We start from the raw sequence: 18,850 nt of genomic DNA, 5'->3' as shown, positions 1-18,850 counted from the left end.
TAATGTATTTAATCCATTTTAGAATAACTCTGTAATGTAACAAAATGTGGAAAAAGTCAAGGGGTGTGAATACTTTCCGAAGGAAATGTACACTGTTTGGGGTTGTGGCTTGTTGTCATGGAGGCCCTGTTATGGTTTCATTTGTTTACGTAAGAGGAATCATGAGCTGGGTCAACTCCGCACTAGGTCAGAAGCTAAACTAACCAGTGGGGTGGGTACAGCTCTGACCAGGCAACCCAATGGCATTCACATTTTCCCTTTTATATTTGCATACTTCAATAATATGTTTATTACACATGGGATTGAATCCAAATGGAAAATATTTGTGTTATTCTACTCTGAGTGGTCAGTAAAATACTGTAGATGAGGAATACTGTTTTTGATATCATAGTAAAAGACTATGTAATTGTTGATGCTGGTAGAGACGAGAAGCAGGTACAGGGAGTGAACATTTAATTATCAACGGACATGACATGGAACAGGACAGGACAGCGTTTGGACAAGAATAAAAAACGACGTTAATGCAGACACAGGGAACAAACGGGGGAGCAGACAGTTATAGACGGGGCAATCAACAAAGGGAGTCCAATGAGCGCTGCTGCGCGTAATGATGGTGACAGGTGTGCGTAATGAAGGGCAGCCTGGCGCCCTTGAGCGCCAGAGAGGGAGAGTGGGGGCAGGCATGACAGTACCCCCCCTAGGGGGGCCACCCGGCCAGCATCCCGGAGAGCACAGTAGAGTTTTGTTCAGTACAGTAAGTAGTGTTTAGTTCAGTAGAGTACAGTAGAGAATAGTACAGTGAAGTATAGTAAAGTACAGTATAGTACAATATAATACATTATACTGTACTTTACTCTACTGCTGCTCTACTGTACTGTACTGGACATCTGTGGATGCTGAAATCAAAGCCGGTCCAGACCACAAAATGACATCTGTTGACGTTGAAATCAAGGCCAGGGTGGACAGACCAAATTTCAATGTCTTTTCATGTGACAGTTGAACTGTGCTCACTTGGCATCTGTCTCTCTCCACCGACATCAGCAAAGACATCCTGCGAATGATACAAACTTGTAGACAGCTATTAGATATAATTTTAGCCTGAGAATGTCATTCTCGTACATCATTCCATGACAAATGGTGGTTCAATTACAATGCATAGTAGCCTACTACTGCATAGTACGTTTAGCTGTTTCTAGCCACCTGATTTCACACAAAGGAGCTTTCACATTCTCTTCAGCATGTGCAAGCCTGTTACAAAAGCATGTCAGGCAAGCTACCTGACCCATCAGTGTAATATTCATGAGTATCTCTTATCATTGTCATTATTCATCATCAAATCAAAGTTTAGTGGTCCAGAAAAATAAGAAAATAAATTATAAAGGATGAGTCATGATTAGAATACAGTATATACATATAAAGTGGGTGAAACAGTACGTAAACATTATTTAGTGACCAGTGTTCAATGACTATGTACATCGGGCGACAGTCTCTAAGGTGCAGGGTAGAGTTTCGGGCGGGTAGCCTGCTAGTAACAGTGACTAAGGTTCAGGGCAGGGTACTGGGCGGAGGTCAGCTAGTGTTTAACAGTCTGGTGGCCTGGAGATAAAAGCTGTTTCTCAATCTCTCGGTTCCAGCTCATCATTTGTAGTGGATACTGGACCAAACGGTGGCGAATGGATTAATGCACGCGCTGCTGCTCATCACTCAAGACTGAAATTATAGACGGCGCAATTGTTGAAATTATGTTAGTAAAAGACGGGGCGTATTTTGAAAGAAGAGGAAGGCTCAAGACAAGGTGATGAAACTCCGAACATTCTATAATGATATTTAGCCACCATATGTTCACGACACCACGCTATGGTAAGCAATTAATGACACAAACCATTCAAATAAGATGTTCATACATTGTTATAGCTAGCTAGTTGTTTTGCCACATTCAGTAGTTTGAATAGAGGCGTCAATCAACCTTATTAGCCCACAGTAAAGACAAGGCTTGCCATGTCTGGATGCTAGAAATATGTTAATGCTTCAATATTGGCTTTCCTGAAGATACTTGAAATGAGCTTGCTAGCTAACGTTAGTTGTTTACTCAGAGAATGATACATATTTGTTTAACAAGGATGTGATACAGACGTTTCAACGCTTGCCCATTACGTTGTTTCCCTGTTCAACGAAAACTCGAGTGAATTTCTCCAACTATTCACTTGCTAGCTAAGTCGATTTTTGAATGAATAAACTTAAGATACAGTGGTGTCTTAGTTACTGATACAAAATGCAAGACCAAATGTAACATTACGTGGCAGTGTGTCAGCTAACGTTACTTTCCCGGTTGCTGTGCTTCTGTGGGTTTTGTCAAAATACGCGGTGAGAATCTTGACCAACCTTTACACGATGTCAGGGCTTCACCAGAGGAAGTCACTGTGCAACGTTGAACATTTCTCAAAAAGTTAGTTCAAGAAGTCTACAAACATTTTAAAGGCACATTCTGCCATTTCAACAGCATGACACTGTTTGGTAACCTGAGGGATTGGTCTGGATCAAGCCTGGGGAAATAGTGTAGCCGTTGCTCATCATCATCATCACCCTCTAATTCATAGATATATTCTAATGTAGAGATGAAAGGTTTGAGTCTTAGTTTTATTATACATATTTTGGAGCTTGTTTGTTTACAAACACTCAAGTGACACGAAAAACAAACAATTGAGTAATACAGTCTGAGATCTTGGGTTATCATTTAACCCATTAGTATCATTTCGTACCATTTATTGAAATGACCATGGGATAGCAGAACATATTAGACTTTAGTGTTAACGTAACACCTGGAACCCCCATGGACGTTTGTGAATCTCCCCCAATGTAATGTGTAATTTACTGTAATTTATTATTTATAGTGACAGTAACCTTTATGGTTTTTGTCAGGGTTTTTGTCTATAACCATACCCACTCTAATGCTTGTGAAAAAGCTGGGAAATAGCCTATGTCAATAGTAGCTCTACCATACATGCATGTATGCAACACAGCCCCCCTCACCATCACAGCAGGGCCTCTCTCACACCCAATTCTAGGGTCTAACTTTTATCACAACCAAAATAGCTAGCTAAAATGTCTTGTGAACATTTTCAAATGTCCCAAACATATTTTGATTTGTGACTGTTATTGTCATTTAGCAGCAGTGTGATTTTTCAATAGGCCTATTTCTTCTGCGCTGCTGCTGTGAAGTGGTGCTACCCCCAGAGGTCAATGTTGCCATTGTAAATGTGATGGTGGGAATTGATGGTGTTTTATAGCACTAGTTACTTTTCTAAAGAAAAAATAACACAGCAAATGTTTTTCGGAACTTTGTCAATTTTCAAAAAAGAAAGAATGGATGATATTTCAACAGTTTAGGCCGGAACCACTACAACACTATGAACTGGATTGGATTGAATAGTATGAGGTTTATTTTCCAAATTCCAAAAATACTTTATCACACTTTACCTTTAGAAATGAACAGGTACAGGTACTTTAACTAGCCCACTGTTATGGCTTGTGAATGTTTCCTTCATGCAGGTTTCCTTCATTTAAATATTTACCCTAATTGCCACCTTGTTTCCAAATGCCAAAAATACTCTACAATAATACTTTGTCAAACTTCACCGTAGAAAATTAACAGGTCTAGCCCAACTACTACTATGGTTTGTGTTGTTTAAAAAAAAAATGTAAAAAAATGTATACATTCCTCATCACTTACAATAAGTCCTTCAGCAACCTCCCACACAACATGCAGAATGCATCCATCACACAGATCTGTATCTAAATGTTAGTTTTGCGTAGACCTATTAATTATCAGCTAGGTTTATTTTCTAAAGTATTCTCTAATAACAGTCCTTTGCCAAACTGCCACAAATGACCATTAAAGATATCAAAGTCCTGGCTTCAATATGAATGCTGTTCCAGTTCAGTCACGTTAGAACTCGGAAGACATTCATTCATTATTTTGTTTGCTTGCAATTGCATAATAAAAAATAAAATAATAATTATAATGTAATAATAATACATGGGATTTAATTCACCTTTAAAAAAAGACACTGTACATCAACACTGTACAGTAGGTGTCCTATCAGTTCCCACCTAGTTGTCATGTCTCGTTTCTCCCACTTAGCTATGAGTTAGGACAAGCTCAACTAAATTATTGTCTTCTTAAGTGGAAATGTTACACAATATTGTACCCCTGTAGCTCAGTTGGTAGAGCATGGCGCTTGCAAGGCCAGGATAGTTGGTTTGATTCCCAGGATCACTCATATGTAACAAAATGTATGCATCCGTGACTGGAAGTTGCATTGGATTAAATTGTCTGCTAAATGGCATTTATTATTGTTGTTGTAGCCTACTGTTAAGACACATTTGGAAGAATTTGACCTGTTTTACTTATCTTTACATATGTTATGCTTATTTGTCCATTGTTTGAAAGCTAGTAGGCCTAATATCCACACATTTAAGGAGTTTATATCCTCTGAGGGGAGGCTGGCAGGAAAATGTTGACATTAAATGGTTTACATACTGTACTAACATGTAGGGCCTAGGTCGGGGACTAAACACCACTGTTGTGGAGAAAGTCTTGACCAGGTGCATAGAATGTGAACTGATACCATTGGCCAGCTGGCCCTGCACTGGCATTCTGAAGACATTCCTTTGACAGAAATAGCCTGGTTCCACTACCCAGAGTTTAGCTACATGTTTTGTAGTTTCTGGCTCCAGAACTCAAGTTTCTGGAGCTGATGTAAGCTAATATGTTGCATTTCATTTGTGTTTATGCTGACGTACAGTATCAGTCAAAAGTTTGGACACACCTACTTATTCAAGGGTGTTTCGTTATTTTATACTAATTTCTACATTGTAGATTAATAGTGAAGACATCAAAACTATGAAATAACACATATGGAATCATGTAGTAACCAAAAAAGTGTTAAACAAATCAAAATGCTGATTCTTAAAAGTAGCCACCCTTTGCATTGATGACAGCTTTGCACACTCTTGGCATTCTCTCAACCAGCTTCATGAGGTAGTCACCTGGAATTAATTTCAATTAACAGGTGTGCCTTGTTAAAAGTTAATTTGTGGAATTTCTTTCCTTCAAAATGAATATCAGCTAATCGGTTGTGTTGTGACAAGGTAGGGGTGGTATACAGAAGATATCCCTATTTGGTAAAATACCAAGTCCATATTATGTCAAGAATAGCTCAAATAAGCAAAGAGAAACAACAGTCCATCATTACTTTAAGGTCAGTCAAATTATATTTTCAAGAACTTTGAAAGTGAGGTCGCAAAAACCATCAAGTGCTATGATGAAACTGGCTCTCATGAGGACCGACACAGGAAAGGAAGACCCAGAGTTACCTCTGCTGCAGAGGATAAGTTCATTAGAGTTAACTGCACCTCAGATTGCAGCCCAAACAAATGCTTCACAAAGTTCAAGTAACAGACACATCTCAACATCAACTGTTCAGAGGATACTGCGTGAATCGGTCCTTCATGGCCGAATTGCTGCAAAGAAACCACTACCAAAGGACACCAATAATAATAACAGACTTGCTTGGGCCAAGAAACATGAGCAATGGACATTAGACTGGTAGAAATCTGTCCTTTGGTCTGATGAGTCCAAATTTGAGATTTTTGGTTCCAACCGCCATGTCTTTGTGAGATGCAGAGTAGGTGAATGGATGATCTCCGCATGTGTAGTTCTCACCGGGAAGCATGGAGGAGGAAGTGTTATGGTGTGGGGTTGCTTTGCTGGTGAGACTGTCAGTGCTGTATTTAGAATTCAAGGCACACTGAGTTGGGCCGCAGAGTGAAGGAAAAGCAGCCAACAACTGCTCAGCATATGTGGGAACTCCTTCAAGCACTTTGGAAAAGCATTCCAGGTGAAGCTGGTTGAGAGAATGCCAAGAGTGTGCAAAGCTGGCATCAAGACAAAGGGTGCATACTTTGAAGAATCTCAAATATAAATATATATTTTGATTTGTTTATAACTTTTTTAATTGTTACTACTGTACATGATTCCATATGTGTTATGTTATAGTTTTGATGTCTTCACTATTATTCTACAATGTAGAAAATAGTAAAAACAAAGAAAAACCCTTGAATAAGTAGGTGTGTCCAAAATGTTGTCTGGTACTGTATTATGTTTTCACAAAGCAGTTTAAAACCAGAATTAGGCCTAGCCTAGGCCTGTATTGTGGCACTAAAGTTGTACAGATACAGTGCCTTCAGAAATGATTCATACCCCTTGACTTTTTCCACATTTAGTTTTTACAGCCTTAGTTTAAAATTGATTAAATTGAGAGTTTGAAAAAAGCTGAAATGTCTTTAGTCAATAAGTATTCAACTCCTTTGTTATGGCAAGTCTAAATATGTTCAGGATAAAAAATTGGCTTAACAAGTCACATAATATGTTGCATGGACTTAACATGATTTTTGAATAACTACTTCATCTCTGTACCCCACACATTCAATGATCTGTAAGGTCCCTCAGTCAAGCAGTGAATTTCAAACACAGATTCAACCACAAAGACCAGGGAGGTTTTCCTGCCTCGCAAAGAAGGGCAGTTATTGGTAGATGGGTAAAAAAACAAAAAACATTGAATATCCCTTTGAGCATGGAGCATATTAATTACACTTTGGATGGTGTATCAATACACCAATTCTCCCGAGTGGCTCAGCGGTCTAACGCACTGCATCTCAGTGCTAGAGGCATCACTACAGACCATGGTTCAATTCCATGCTGTATCACAACTGCCGTGATTGGGCGTCCCATAGGGCGGTGCACAGTTGGCCCAGCGTCATCCGGGTTAAGGTTTGGCCGGGGTAGGCCTTCATTTTAAATAAGAATTTCTTCTTAACTGACTTGCCTAGTTAAATAAAGGTTAAATGAAATTTACAAAACACATACACCCAATCACTACAAAGATACAGGCATTTGCCGGTGAGGAAGGAAATCCCTTAGGGATTTCACGATGACTTTAAATGACTGACTTTACGATGACTTTAAATCAGAAAGAGTTTAATGGCTGAGATAAGAGAACTAAGGATCGATCAACAACATTTAGTTACTCCACAATACTAACCTAAATGATAGAGTGAAAAAAAGGAAGCTTGTACAGAATACAAATATTCCAGAAAATGCATTCTGTTTGCGAGAATGCACTAAAGTAAAACTGCAAACTTTTTGTCCTGAATAAATCCAACATCACTGAGGACCACTCTTCATATTTTCAAGCATGTTGGAGGGGTGCATAATGTTATGGGTATGCTTGTCATCGGCAAAGACGAGGGAGTTAAAAAAAATGTATAATAAATGGAATAGAGCTAAGCACAGGCAAAATCCTAGTTCAGTTTGCTTTCCAACAGACACTGAGAGACACATTCTTCTTTCAGCAGGACAATAACCTACAAGACTAGGCAAATATTCACTGAAGTTGCTTACCAAGACGACATTGTTCCTGAGTGGCCTATTTACAATTTTGACTTAAATCGGCTTGAAAATGTATGTCATGAAAATGGTTGTTTAGCAATGATAAACAACCAACTTGACAGAGCTTGAAGAATAATAATGTCCAAATATTGTACATTTCAGGTATGCAACACTCTTAGACTTACAGCTGTAATCACTGCCCAAGGTGATTCTAACATGTATTGACGAAGGGGTGTGAATACTTATGTAAATGAGATGTTTCTGTATTTAATTTTCAATAAATTTGCAAAAATATCAAAAAACATGTTTTCACTTTGTCATTATGGGGTAAAAATAAATGGAATCCATTCTGAATTCAGGCTGTGTACAGGGGTGACAAACTCATTCCACGGAGGGACGAGTTTCTGCTGTTTTTTGTTTTTTCCTTTCAATTAAGACCTAGACAACCAGGTGAGGGGAGTTCCTTACTAATTAGTCACCTTAATTCATCAATCAAGTACAAGGAGGAGCAAAAACCTGCACACTTGGCCCTCAGTGGAATGAGTTTGACACGTGCTGTAACACGGAAAAATGTGGAATAAGTCAAGTGTTATCAAATGAATACTTTCTGAAGGCACTGTAAGTGCTACACTGCCTTTCTTAAACCTTACCCTGCACTATGCTGAAGACCTGTTACATAAACATGGTTGATATAGGCCTAAATCAAAGACATTTGTAGTAGGCCTAATTTGTATTATATAATTTGGATTGTGCCACTAGTTATGCTACGACACAAGTAGTCTACTCTTACATAAGGCCGCATTATAACTCGACAATGCACTAAATCAAAACCATGAAATGAATCTGAATACAGCGTGTAGCCTAGACCTATTGAGTAGCCTACATTTCAGTTATCACAGTGTGTGAATGAGGAGAGTGTCTCCGTGACACTCACTACTGCATTGTAGGAAGACGCCCAAGATGAAGGATGGGTGAGAGACGGACAGACACAGCACTGTAGGCCCTAATGGAAATTTCCCAAGCTCTATAATTAAACTGAAGGGAGACTGCCGTGTCCAATGTGTGCTTTTGCGCCCAAATATTTCATTGTTGTTTTTGGGATGGTGTTAACGGTGCATATCTCACAACTAACCAGACTGGTATGAGAGGGCATATCAGAATGCCAGGCATGCAGTATTATGAGTAGTAGCAGGTACCATGTATTTTTTATATAGGCCAACATCCATGTTTTGCTGCCTCAAAATTTAAAATGTCTTTCTTGTTTAGCATTGTCATTCATGCTGGTATGAAAGTATACCCTCATCAGACTGAAAGTCAAACATTAGAATAACCAGCACGTTTTAGAGGAATAATTCCATAACTTTTTCTAATTAACCGTCAACATGCCAACATTCCATTCAAACAATGCAGTCAATCCACAGCCATACACTGGCTCAAATCAGTTGATGATAGGAGTTAGACTGATCAAATCAAATTTGATTTGTCATAAACACATGGTTAACAGATGTTAATGCAAGTGTAGCGAAATGTTACTGCTTCTAGTTCTGACCATGCAGTAATATCTCACAAGTAACAATTTCACAACAACTACCTTGTACACACAAGTGTAAAGGAATGAATGAGAATATGTACATAAAAAAAATATATATGAATGAGCGATGGCCAAACGGTATAGGCAAGATGCAGTAGATATGATATGTAATTTGCAAATAAATTCATAAAAAATCCTACAATGTGATTTTCTGGATTTTTTTTCTCATTTTGTCTGTCATAGTTGAAGTGTACCTATGATGAAAATTACAGGCCTCTCTCATCTTTTTAAGTGGGAGAAATTGCACAATTGGTGGCTGACTAAATACTTTTTTGCCCCACTGTACATATGAGATGAGTAATGTAGGGAATGTAAACATTATATATAGTGGCATTGTTTAAAGTGGCTAGTGATACATTTATTACATACATTTTTCATTATTAAAGTGGCTAGAGATCAGTCAGTATGTTGGCAGCAGCCACTCAATGTTAGTGATGGCTGTTTAACAGTCTGATGGCCTTGAGAAAGAAGCTGTTTTTCAGTCTCTCGGTCCCCGCTCTGATGCACCTGTACTGACCTTGCCTTCTGCATGATAGCGGGGTGAACAGGCAGTGGCTCGGGTGGTTGTTGTCCTTAATGATCTTTTTGGCCTTCCTGTGACATCGGGTGGTGTAGGTGTCCTGGAGGGCAGGTAGTTTGCCCCCGGTGATGCGTTGTGCAGACCTCACTACCCTTTAGAGAGCCTTACGGTTGTGGCCGTAGCAGTTGCCGTACCAGGCAGTGATACAGCCCGACAGGATGCTCTCGATTGTGCATCTGTAAAAGTTTGTCAGTGATTTTGGTGACAAGTCAAATTTCTTCAGCTTCCTAAGGTTGAAGAGGCGTCGCTGCGCCTTCTTCACCACGCTGTCTGTGTGGGTGGACCATTTCCGTTTTTCCGTGATGTGTACGCTGAGGAACTTAAAATTTTCCACCTTCTCCACTACTGTCCCGTCGATGTGGATACGGGGCTGCTCACTCTGCTCTTTCCCGAAGTCCACTGTCATCTCCTTTGTTTTGTTGACATTGAGTGTGAGGTTATTTTCCTGACACCACACTCCAAGGGCCCTCACCTCATCCCTGTAGACCGTCTCGTAGTTGTTGGTAATCAAGCCTACCACTGTAGTGTCGTCTGCAAACTTGATGATTGACTTGGAGGTGTGCATGGCCACGCAGTCATGATTGATTTTTGATTTGATTTGGATCTCTTTTGGTCCCCATTTGGACTAATATTCCAAGAGTCCTTAAACATTCAGATACAATTTATAATAGGAACACATTTCCACAAATAACACACTATTACAAACATAGATAATATACTAACATAACGACCCAATAAATACTCAATCTAAAAAAATATTGATTCTTCATCTACGATAGTCCCACAACATTTCTATGTATTATATTTAAATCATTTTAAAATCATGTTTAAATTTATATATTGAAAGGATTCTGGTTTGCCCAGTTAATTTATTCAATTTCTTTATTGCTCTAAATCAAAATGTTCTTTTGCTTATTTCTCTTTTCTGTCAGGACAACGCATAGATGGTGGACAATCTATTCCTAGTATTTACGGAATGTCTGTCTCTTACCAACTGAATACCATTGTGAATAGAACTTGGCCGTTTTAAATTATGTATATTATGAAATAAAATAAGCATGTTCCTTTACAATTATCTTATCGATTGATGACCAACCAAGAACATTGTGCATGACTGCAACAGAAGAACCATATCTCCACCTTAAAACAATCCTGGGTGAACAGGGAGTACAGGAGAGGGCTGAGAACGCACCCTTGTGGGGCCCCAGTGTTGAGGATCAGCGGGGTGGAGATGTTGTTACTAGAGGTCGACCGATTATGATTTTTCAACGCCGATACCGACCCGATTATTGGAGGATCAAAAACACCGATAGCAATTAATTGGCCGATTGTTTTTATTTATTTGTAATTACAACAATACTGAATGAACACTTATTTTAACTTAATATAATACATCAATAAAATCAATTTAGCCTCAAATAAATAATGAAACATGTTCAATTTGGTTTAAATAATGCGAAAACAAAGTGTTGGAGAAGAAAGTAAAAGTGCAATATGTGCCATGTAAGAAAGCTAACGTTTAAGTTCCTTGCTGAGAACATATGAAAGCTGGTGGTTCCTTTTAAAATTAGTCACATATGTCATCACTGTTAATTCAACGATAGGTCATTCAACCGCCCCACCCCACAGGGCCTGAAACAGACATTTCCATCTTGTTTATGTAACCCATTTTATTTGTTGAGTAACATGAAATTAAACATTACATGTTTCTCATACTTTTTTTTACCACAGAAATAAATTATAAAATGTTTCCTTCCCACCCAGTGCAAAGTGGTGTATTTTGACTGGAGTAGAGTTTGGTTTAGTGTTTTCACCCAGTGAAAAGTGAAAAATCCAATGAGAAGCTGCTTTGCCGTATTACAGCCAGACCACAATGTTTATAGATGTTCATTGATGTTTACTCAAGTCCAGTGAGTAACTTGCTTCATATTCAGACACCAGTTGGATGTCACTCATCCTTAAGCATAAACCAGAAACTCCAGAATAGTGAAATTCAATACTTTGTACATCTCCACTATACCAGGAAACTGACACTAGGTCTAGGCCTATATCTGTCTCTGGTGAAGTAGTGTGTCCTCTTACACACTCAGACATAACAGAGGGGATATAAAGGAGAAGTGAAACAACACAACTGATAATAATGCCAGTAATTACTACGAAAATAACTTTTCAAGTGTATCTAGAATGTCTTTCCCAATTTCACACGTAGCTGGTTGGATTTGGTTTTAGTAAACTCTCTCAAAAGCTAAAGCCATATTTAGCCCTAGCCCAACAAACAGCAGTGAGGATCTGTAGTGTGAGCCCCAGTGCTATCTATGGGGCGGTGGGTGGAGGGCAGGGGAGGAGGTTTAGTATCATGTAGCTACAGAGACAGTAGGAGGAGGCCAATCATACCGTAGCAGATTGTCATTACTGCTTTTCCTGCCATTGCTTAGGATAAGAGTAATGGGATTTGCTGAATTCCACTATACCACTTAGCCTAAAATTGGCTATGAAGAGGCTATAGGACAATATAGGTCAAGTGAGTTTTAGAACCTGCCCACTTAATATGAATTAATCTGCTTGATGTGATGGCAGACACCGGCATGCATACTGCACTCATTCTTCTATAGGCTAATCCTAACCAAAGCCAATATTGATCCCATTGTTAGAATATATTATTGTTTTTAAATGGCAAGAGCCGAACAGCTAGACCCACTTGGTGCTATTTACACAAAATGAACTATCGTTATGGATATTTCAGCTTAGCTGCCTCACTACACCTTTTAATTAGAGTGATACAAGTTGACTTAACAAGGAACCACTGGCCTATTTGCAAATACGTAGTTATCAGGCTAACCATATTCCTCCTGAATATACAGTCATCTTTCTTCCCGAACATGAGCCATCTCAATATCGATAAGTTAGCCTAAGCCAAGGTCCACTCAGAAAAGGGAGCATTGAAGAAGATGTGTTCCCGGCAGGTGTATCTAGGACCTGATGATCTCATAGATATGGTCTATGTCTGAGGTTCTTAAACTTTTTCAGAAATGTAGTGTTTTCCTGTGATCCAAGCTCATGTTTTTAAAACATGCCCCTTTTTGGTAGGCCCTAAGTGAGATTTTATTGGGGGACCCCCTTCACCTTGTGGGCAAAACAATTTCCTGCAATTATACATACTTTGCTATGACTTATGCCATGTTAATATGATATCTGAGTGACAGTGACTAAAAAAATCAATGGGGCCCCCTGGAGGTCAGGGGCTCTGGGCACGTGCCCTGTGTGCCCAGTCGGTATTCGTTCATGATTACTACAAGTTTAGATACTGTAGCTGGCTAGACTAACTTACATGTCTTATTGAGTGACTGTTAGTGACTGACATAACAAGAGAAAAACTTCTGATGCACAACCAAATTTCAAAACCGCACCTTGTGTATTCTACTATTAAAATTCAAAACAGTGAGTTGAGACCCCAACTGAGTTCCTAAAAATATATACAATGCCTTCGGGAAGTATTCAGACCCTTCAGTTTTTCCACATTTTGTTACATTACAATCTTATTCTTAAATGGATTAAATAAAAAAATTGCTCCTCAATCTACACACAATCTACAAACAATGTCATTCAGGGGTATTGTGTTTAGATTGATTAGCAAAAGAACACACAATTTAATCCATTTGACAAGCTACACTATTCACAGCCCTGTGTAATGTTCAATGTCATTGCATTGCTGAACTTTTAAGAACTTAATGTATTTGTATTGTTTTAAAATGTAAAAATAAAAGGAAATGCATAGTTTGAACATATCTTGTGTTTATTTGTTTTAGCTGTTAGTGATCATTCCCTAAGTGTTAATACATTTGTGTTTACACATTTTTGTTTACATCATTCAGCCTCTATGTATGTGTTATGAATGACCAAAGGGGTCTGACTTTAAATTAAGTATTGCTTCATGCGATATAGAGTCTTTATAGATGTGTTATGAATGAATGTTTCTCACTTCAAACCAAGTATTACCATTCTGCTGATTTATGAACGTTCTCTCATGATCCACCTGTTACTGTAGAGTGTGAGAGGTATTCAAAAGGGTTGATGGACCTGCAAAGCTTGCATTTGTGTGTGTCAAGATGATTTGGGGTAGTCCAACTTGAGCCTACCACACCAGCTATTCCTCTTCTGTTCCCATGCTGGAGACCAGGGCTTGATTATAACCTGTTACAATGGTGCCAACATTTTTTTGCTGTTCTTCAGCAGGGGAGTGGGTCAATGTGACTAAGCCCAGCATCGTGCGGTATGGCTCGTTGTTGTTGCGTGCGTGTTTGTGTACTGAGGAACATGTAACTTGGTTCCAGAATAAAATACACTTTCAATTTCTTTAGGTTGGGGGCTTTCATCAAGGTAAGTGTTTCTTGGTGTAACGTTGTCCCCAGGCTATTGCACACACAGTAGATGTAACCTAGGATATCAACCATTCAAAGTTGTCCTTAGGGGGAGTGACCATAGAATTCTATAGGAATTACTTTTACTGAGTAAAGTATTTGTCACGGTTACTACTTAACACAGTCAAAAAGTCATAATTCTGGCTTAACCTTGCCCATTTCCACAATTTATATTGGGGCTCTCGGGTAGAGGTCGACCGATTAATCGGAATGGCCAATTAATTAGGGCCGATTTTAAAGTTTTCATAACATACGGAAATCGGTATTTTTGGGTGCCGATTTGCCAATTAAAAAAAATATATATATTTATTTTTTATACGCAAGTAAGTTTATTTAACTAGACAAGTAAGTTAAGAACACATTCTTATTTTCAATGACGGCCTAGGAACAGTGGGTTAACTGCCTCGTTCAGGGGCAGTACGACAGATTTTTACCTTGTCAGCTCGGGGGATTCAATCTTACAACCTTACAGTTAACTAGTCCAACGCAATAACGACCTGCCTCTCGTTGCACTCCACAAGGAGACTGCCTGTTACGTGAATGCAGTAAGCCAAGGTAAGTTACTAGCTAGCATTAAACTTATCTTATAAAAAACAATCAATCACAATCACTAATTAACTATACATGGTTGATGATATTACTAGATATTATCTAGCGTGTCCTGCGTTGCATATAATCTGACTGAGCATACAAGTATCTTAAGTATCTGACTGAGCTGTGGTAGGCAGAAGCAGGCGCGTAAACACTCATTCATACAGCACTTTCGTGCGTTTTGCCAGCAGCTCTTCGTTGTGCGTCAAGCATTGCGCTGTTTATGACTTCAAGCCTATCAACTCCCGAGATGAGGCTGGTGTAAACGAAGTAAAATGGCTAGCTAGTTAGCGCGCGCTAATAGCGTTTCAAACGTCACTCGCTCTGAGCCTTCTAGTAGTTGTTCCCCTTGCTCTGCATGGGTAACGCTGCTTCGAGGGTGGCTGTTGTCGTTATGTTGCTGGTTCGAGCCCAGGGAGGAGCAAGGAGAGGGATGGAAGCTATACTCTTACACTGGCAATACTAAAGTGCCTATAAGAACATCTAATAGTCAAAGGTTAATGAAATACAAATGGTATAGAGGGAAATAGTCCTATAATTCCTATAATAACTACAACCTAAAATGTCTTACCTGGGAATATTGAAGACTCATGTCTGGAATATGTTCTCATGTTCTGAGCAAGGAACTGAAACGTTAGCTTTCTTACATAGCACATATTGCACTTTTACTTTCTTCTCCAACACTTTGTTTTTGCATTATTTAAACCAAATTGAACATGTTTCATTATTTACTTGAGGCTAAATTGATTTTATTGATGTATTATATTAAGTTAAAATAAGTGTTCATTCAGTATTGTTGTAATTGTCATTATTACAATTTTTTTTTAAATAACAAAATCGGCCGATTAATCGATATCAGCTTTTTTGGTCCTCCAATAATCAGTATCGGTATCGGCGTTGAAAAATCATAATCGGTCGACCTCTACTCTCGAGTGGCGCAGTGGTCTACTAAGGCACTGCATCCCAGGCTATATCACAACCGGCCGTGATTGGGAGTCCCATAGGGAGGTGCACAATTGGTCCAGCGTTGTCCGGGCTGGGGTAGGCCGTCATTGTAAATAAGAATTTCTTCTTAACTGACTTGCCTAGTTAAATAAAGGTAAAAATCTTCTTAAAATTAGATTTTTAAACCTAACACTAACTAGTGAAGGCCACGTTTGATTGGTTTGTTCTACAGACTTTCCGTGTATTTGAGCGGAAGTGTCAGGAACGAGATTAGGTGTAATGTACAGTTAAAGTCGGATGTTTACATACACTTAGGTTGGAGTCATTAAAACTTGTTTTTCAACCACTCCACAAATTTCTTGTTAACGAACTATAGTTTTGGCAAGTCGGTTAGGACATGTACTTTGTGTATGACACAAGTAATTTTTCCAACAATTGTTTACATACAGATTATTTCACTTATAATTCACTGTATCACAATTACAGTGGGTCAGAAGTTTACATACACTAAGTTGACTGTGCCTTTAAACAGCTTGGAAAATTCCAGAAAAGGATGTCATGGCTTTAGAAACTTCTGATAGGATAATTTACATAATTTGAGTCAATTGGAGGTGTACCTGTGGATGTATTCCAAGGCCTACCTTCAAACTCGGTGCCTCTTTTCTTGACATCATGGGAAAATCAAAAGAAATCAGCCAAGACCTCCGAAAAATAATTGTACACCTCCACAAGCCTGGTTCATCCTTGGGAGCAATTTCCAAATGCCTGAAGGTACCATGTTCATCTGTAGAAACAATAGTACGCAAGTATAAACACCATGAGACCACTCAGCTGTCATAGCGCTCAGAAAGGAGACGCGTTCTGTCTCCTAGAGATGAATGTACTTTGGTGCGAAAAGTGCAAATCAATCTCAGAACAACAGCAAAGGACATTGTGAAGATGCTGGAGGAAACAGGTACAAAAGTATCTATATCCACAGTAAAACGAGTCCTATATCGACATAATCTGAAAGGCCGATCAGCAAGGAAGAAGCCACTGCTCCAAAACCGCCATAAAAAAGCCAGACTACGGTTTGCAACTGCACATGGGGACAAAGATGGTACTGAAACAAAAATAAAACTGTTTGGCCATAATGACCACCGTTATGTTTGGAGGAAAAAGGGGGAGGCTTGCAAGCTGAAGAAGACCACTCTGACCGTGAAGCATAGGGGCGGCAGCATCATGTTGTGGGGGTGCTTTGCTGCAGGACTGCAGGACTCGTGCACTTCACACAATAGATGGCATCACGAGGAAAGAAAATGATGTGGATATATTAAAGCAGCATCTCAAGACATCAGTCAGGAAGTTAAAGCTTGGTCGCAAATGGGTCTTCCAAATGGACAATGACCCCAAGCATACTTCCAATGTTGTGGCAAAATGGCTTGAGGACAACAAAGTCATGGTATTGGAGTGGCCATTACAAAGCCCTGACCTCAATCCTATAGAACATTTGTGTGCAGAACTGAAAAAGCATATTCGAGCAAGGAGGCCTACAAACCGGACTCAGTTACACCAGCTCTGTCAGGAGGAATGGGCCAAAATTCACCCAACTTATTGTGGGAAGCTTGTGGAAGGCTACCTGAAATGTTTAACCTAAGTTAAACAATTTAAAGGCAATGCTACCAAATACTAATTGAGTGTATGTAAACTTCTGACCCACTGGGAATGTGTGGTGTATGATATACCATTTTGTATCTCCGGAGTCTCTACTTTTAGACGATGTAAAAAACACAATTTTGCTACAAAAGACCAAATCTAGGTGGTCGGTCACATATGGACATGTTGGCCTATAGATGAACTGCACTCTTAGTGTTGTGTGGCCTAATTATTATTGTAATTAATATGTATCTTTATTACTTATTATTATACTTAAAACAGTTTAAATTAAGCTAGTTTTTAGATTTGTAGAACATACTTCTGTGACTGAATTTGGTGTACAGTGTTACAATGACAAATAACAACTTGTCACTGTTCTTAATAATAATTACACAGTTATGATCATGTTGTAAATTGTTTCCTAATATTCTAAGAAACCCTAGGCTTAATCACTGCCTAGTTGATCCTTTTTACATTGTCAGCAGGAACATTTCTACATCGATGCAGTTAGATATAGGTCAGTCAAAGAAATAAATAGATGATTTGGACATAGTCTACTCATTCTCGGCAATGGGTGTTCAGATTGAGAACACAAGAAAGGAGACCAGACCTGTATTTTTCCACCAATAACCCCTTTTTACTCCTCCCAGGGGTTTCCAATGGTTGTGGCGCAACACTCATATGTACTACTGGAGCAGACCTAAGGGAAATTAACAGAACTAACTGTGTGGAGAGCGTGGGATAGTTACAGAACGGTACACTCTGCAGACCAGTTGGTTCCTCACCGTTGAGCCTGACATCCTATTTTATCTAGTAGTTCCTTTTAAAGCCTACGCTGTCTGGTAAAACCCAACCCTTGTTCTCTTTGAGGGGCATTGCTACTTCTGTGATGGTAAGACTTGTTTTTTAATCAATGTTTAAATGTTTCTTTGTTGCATTGGGTTCAACATTTGGCCACGGAGCATGTTTGATTTATCTCTGCGTTACATTTGAACAGGAGCTATATTTGGCAAACCTTTTTTCAGCATGCTCTTGATGTAGTGTTGATAGAGAAGTAGGCCTGTGGTAGAAAGTGCCTTTGCTGAATTGCTGTGGTCATTTTTATGATTTGGATTTGATGTATGTCCCTCAAAAACACTAAGACAAAATTTGTTTTTTAAAGTAGTACTTTGTAGCATAAATATACTTTAGCAGTATGATGAATATAGTCTACTGGGCAGTGTAATATAATGGTCAGTTGGTCACACTCACATTTGCTGAGTTAAACTGAGGACAAGACTGACTAAGTAGCCTTGGCATTCTATCACACTGTGGTATGTCAGGTCAACAGACTCCCAAAGCATTGACGCTGAAGAGGTTAAGACTTGGCTGAAGAGGTTAAGACTTGGCTGAAGAGGTTAAGACTTGGCTGAAGAGGTTAAGACTTGGCTGAAGAGGTTAAGACTTGGCTGAAGAGGTTAAGACTTGGCTGAAGAGGTTAAGACTTGGCTGAAGAGGTTAAGACCTGGCTGAAGAGGTTAAGACCTGGCTGAAGAGGTTAAGACCTGGCTGAAGAGGTTAAGACCTGGCTGAAGAGGTTAAGACCTGGCGAGTGTAAAATACTGTAGACAAGTATGACCTGGGAGATGTGAAACTGGTGA

The 18,850-nt window shown here is 39.1% G+C and overlaps 1 protein-coding gene across 12 annotated transcripts in view; it reads left to right on the top strand.

Moving 5' to 3' along the window:
* Positions 1-1,484: 1,484 nt before the first annotated feature.
* Positions 1,485-18,850, top strand: part of LOC110530321 (sodium- and chloride-dependent glycine transporter 1) — an 82,619-nt gene continuing 65,253 nt past the window's right edge. For 2 of the 12 annotated variants that reach the window (XM_021613262.3, XM_090182292.1), the window contains exon 1: positions 1,534-1,860. In XM_021613262.3, the coding sequence (XP_021468937.1) occupies positions 1,858-1,860 (3 nt within the window). In that variant the 5' untranslated portion in view covers positions 1,534-1,857. Of the gene's footprint in view, positions 1,861-17,730; positions 18,103-18,850 lie in introns of those variants that run through there. The other 10 variants (XM_090182290.1, XM_090182291.1, XM_021613260.3 and 7 more) reach the window with 9 other exon arrangements.

Source organism: Oncorhynchus mykiss, chromosome 8, assembly GCF_057628025.1.
Source record: "Oncorhynchus mykiss isolate SJ-2025 chromosome 8, ASM5762802v1, whole genome shotgun sequence".
Classification (NCBI taxonomy): Eukaryota; Metazoa; Chordata; class Actinopteri; order Salmoniformes; family Salmonidae; genus Oncorhynchus; species Oncorhynchus mykiss.
The sequence above is the reverse complement of the archived record's forward strand: the minus strand, read 5'-3'. Positions and strand labels throughout refer to the sequence as shown.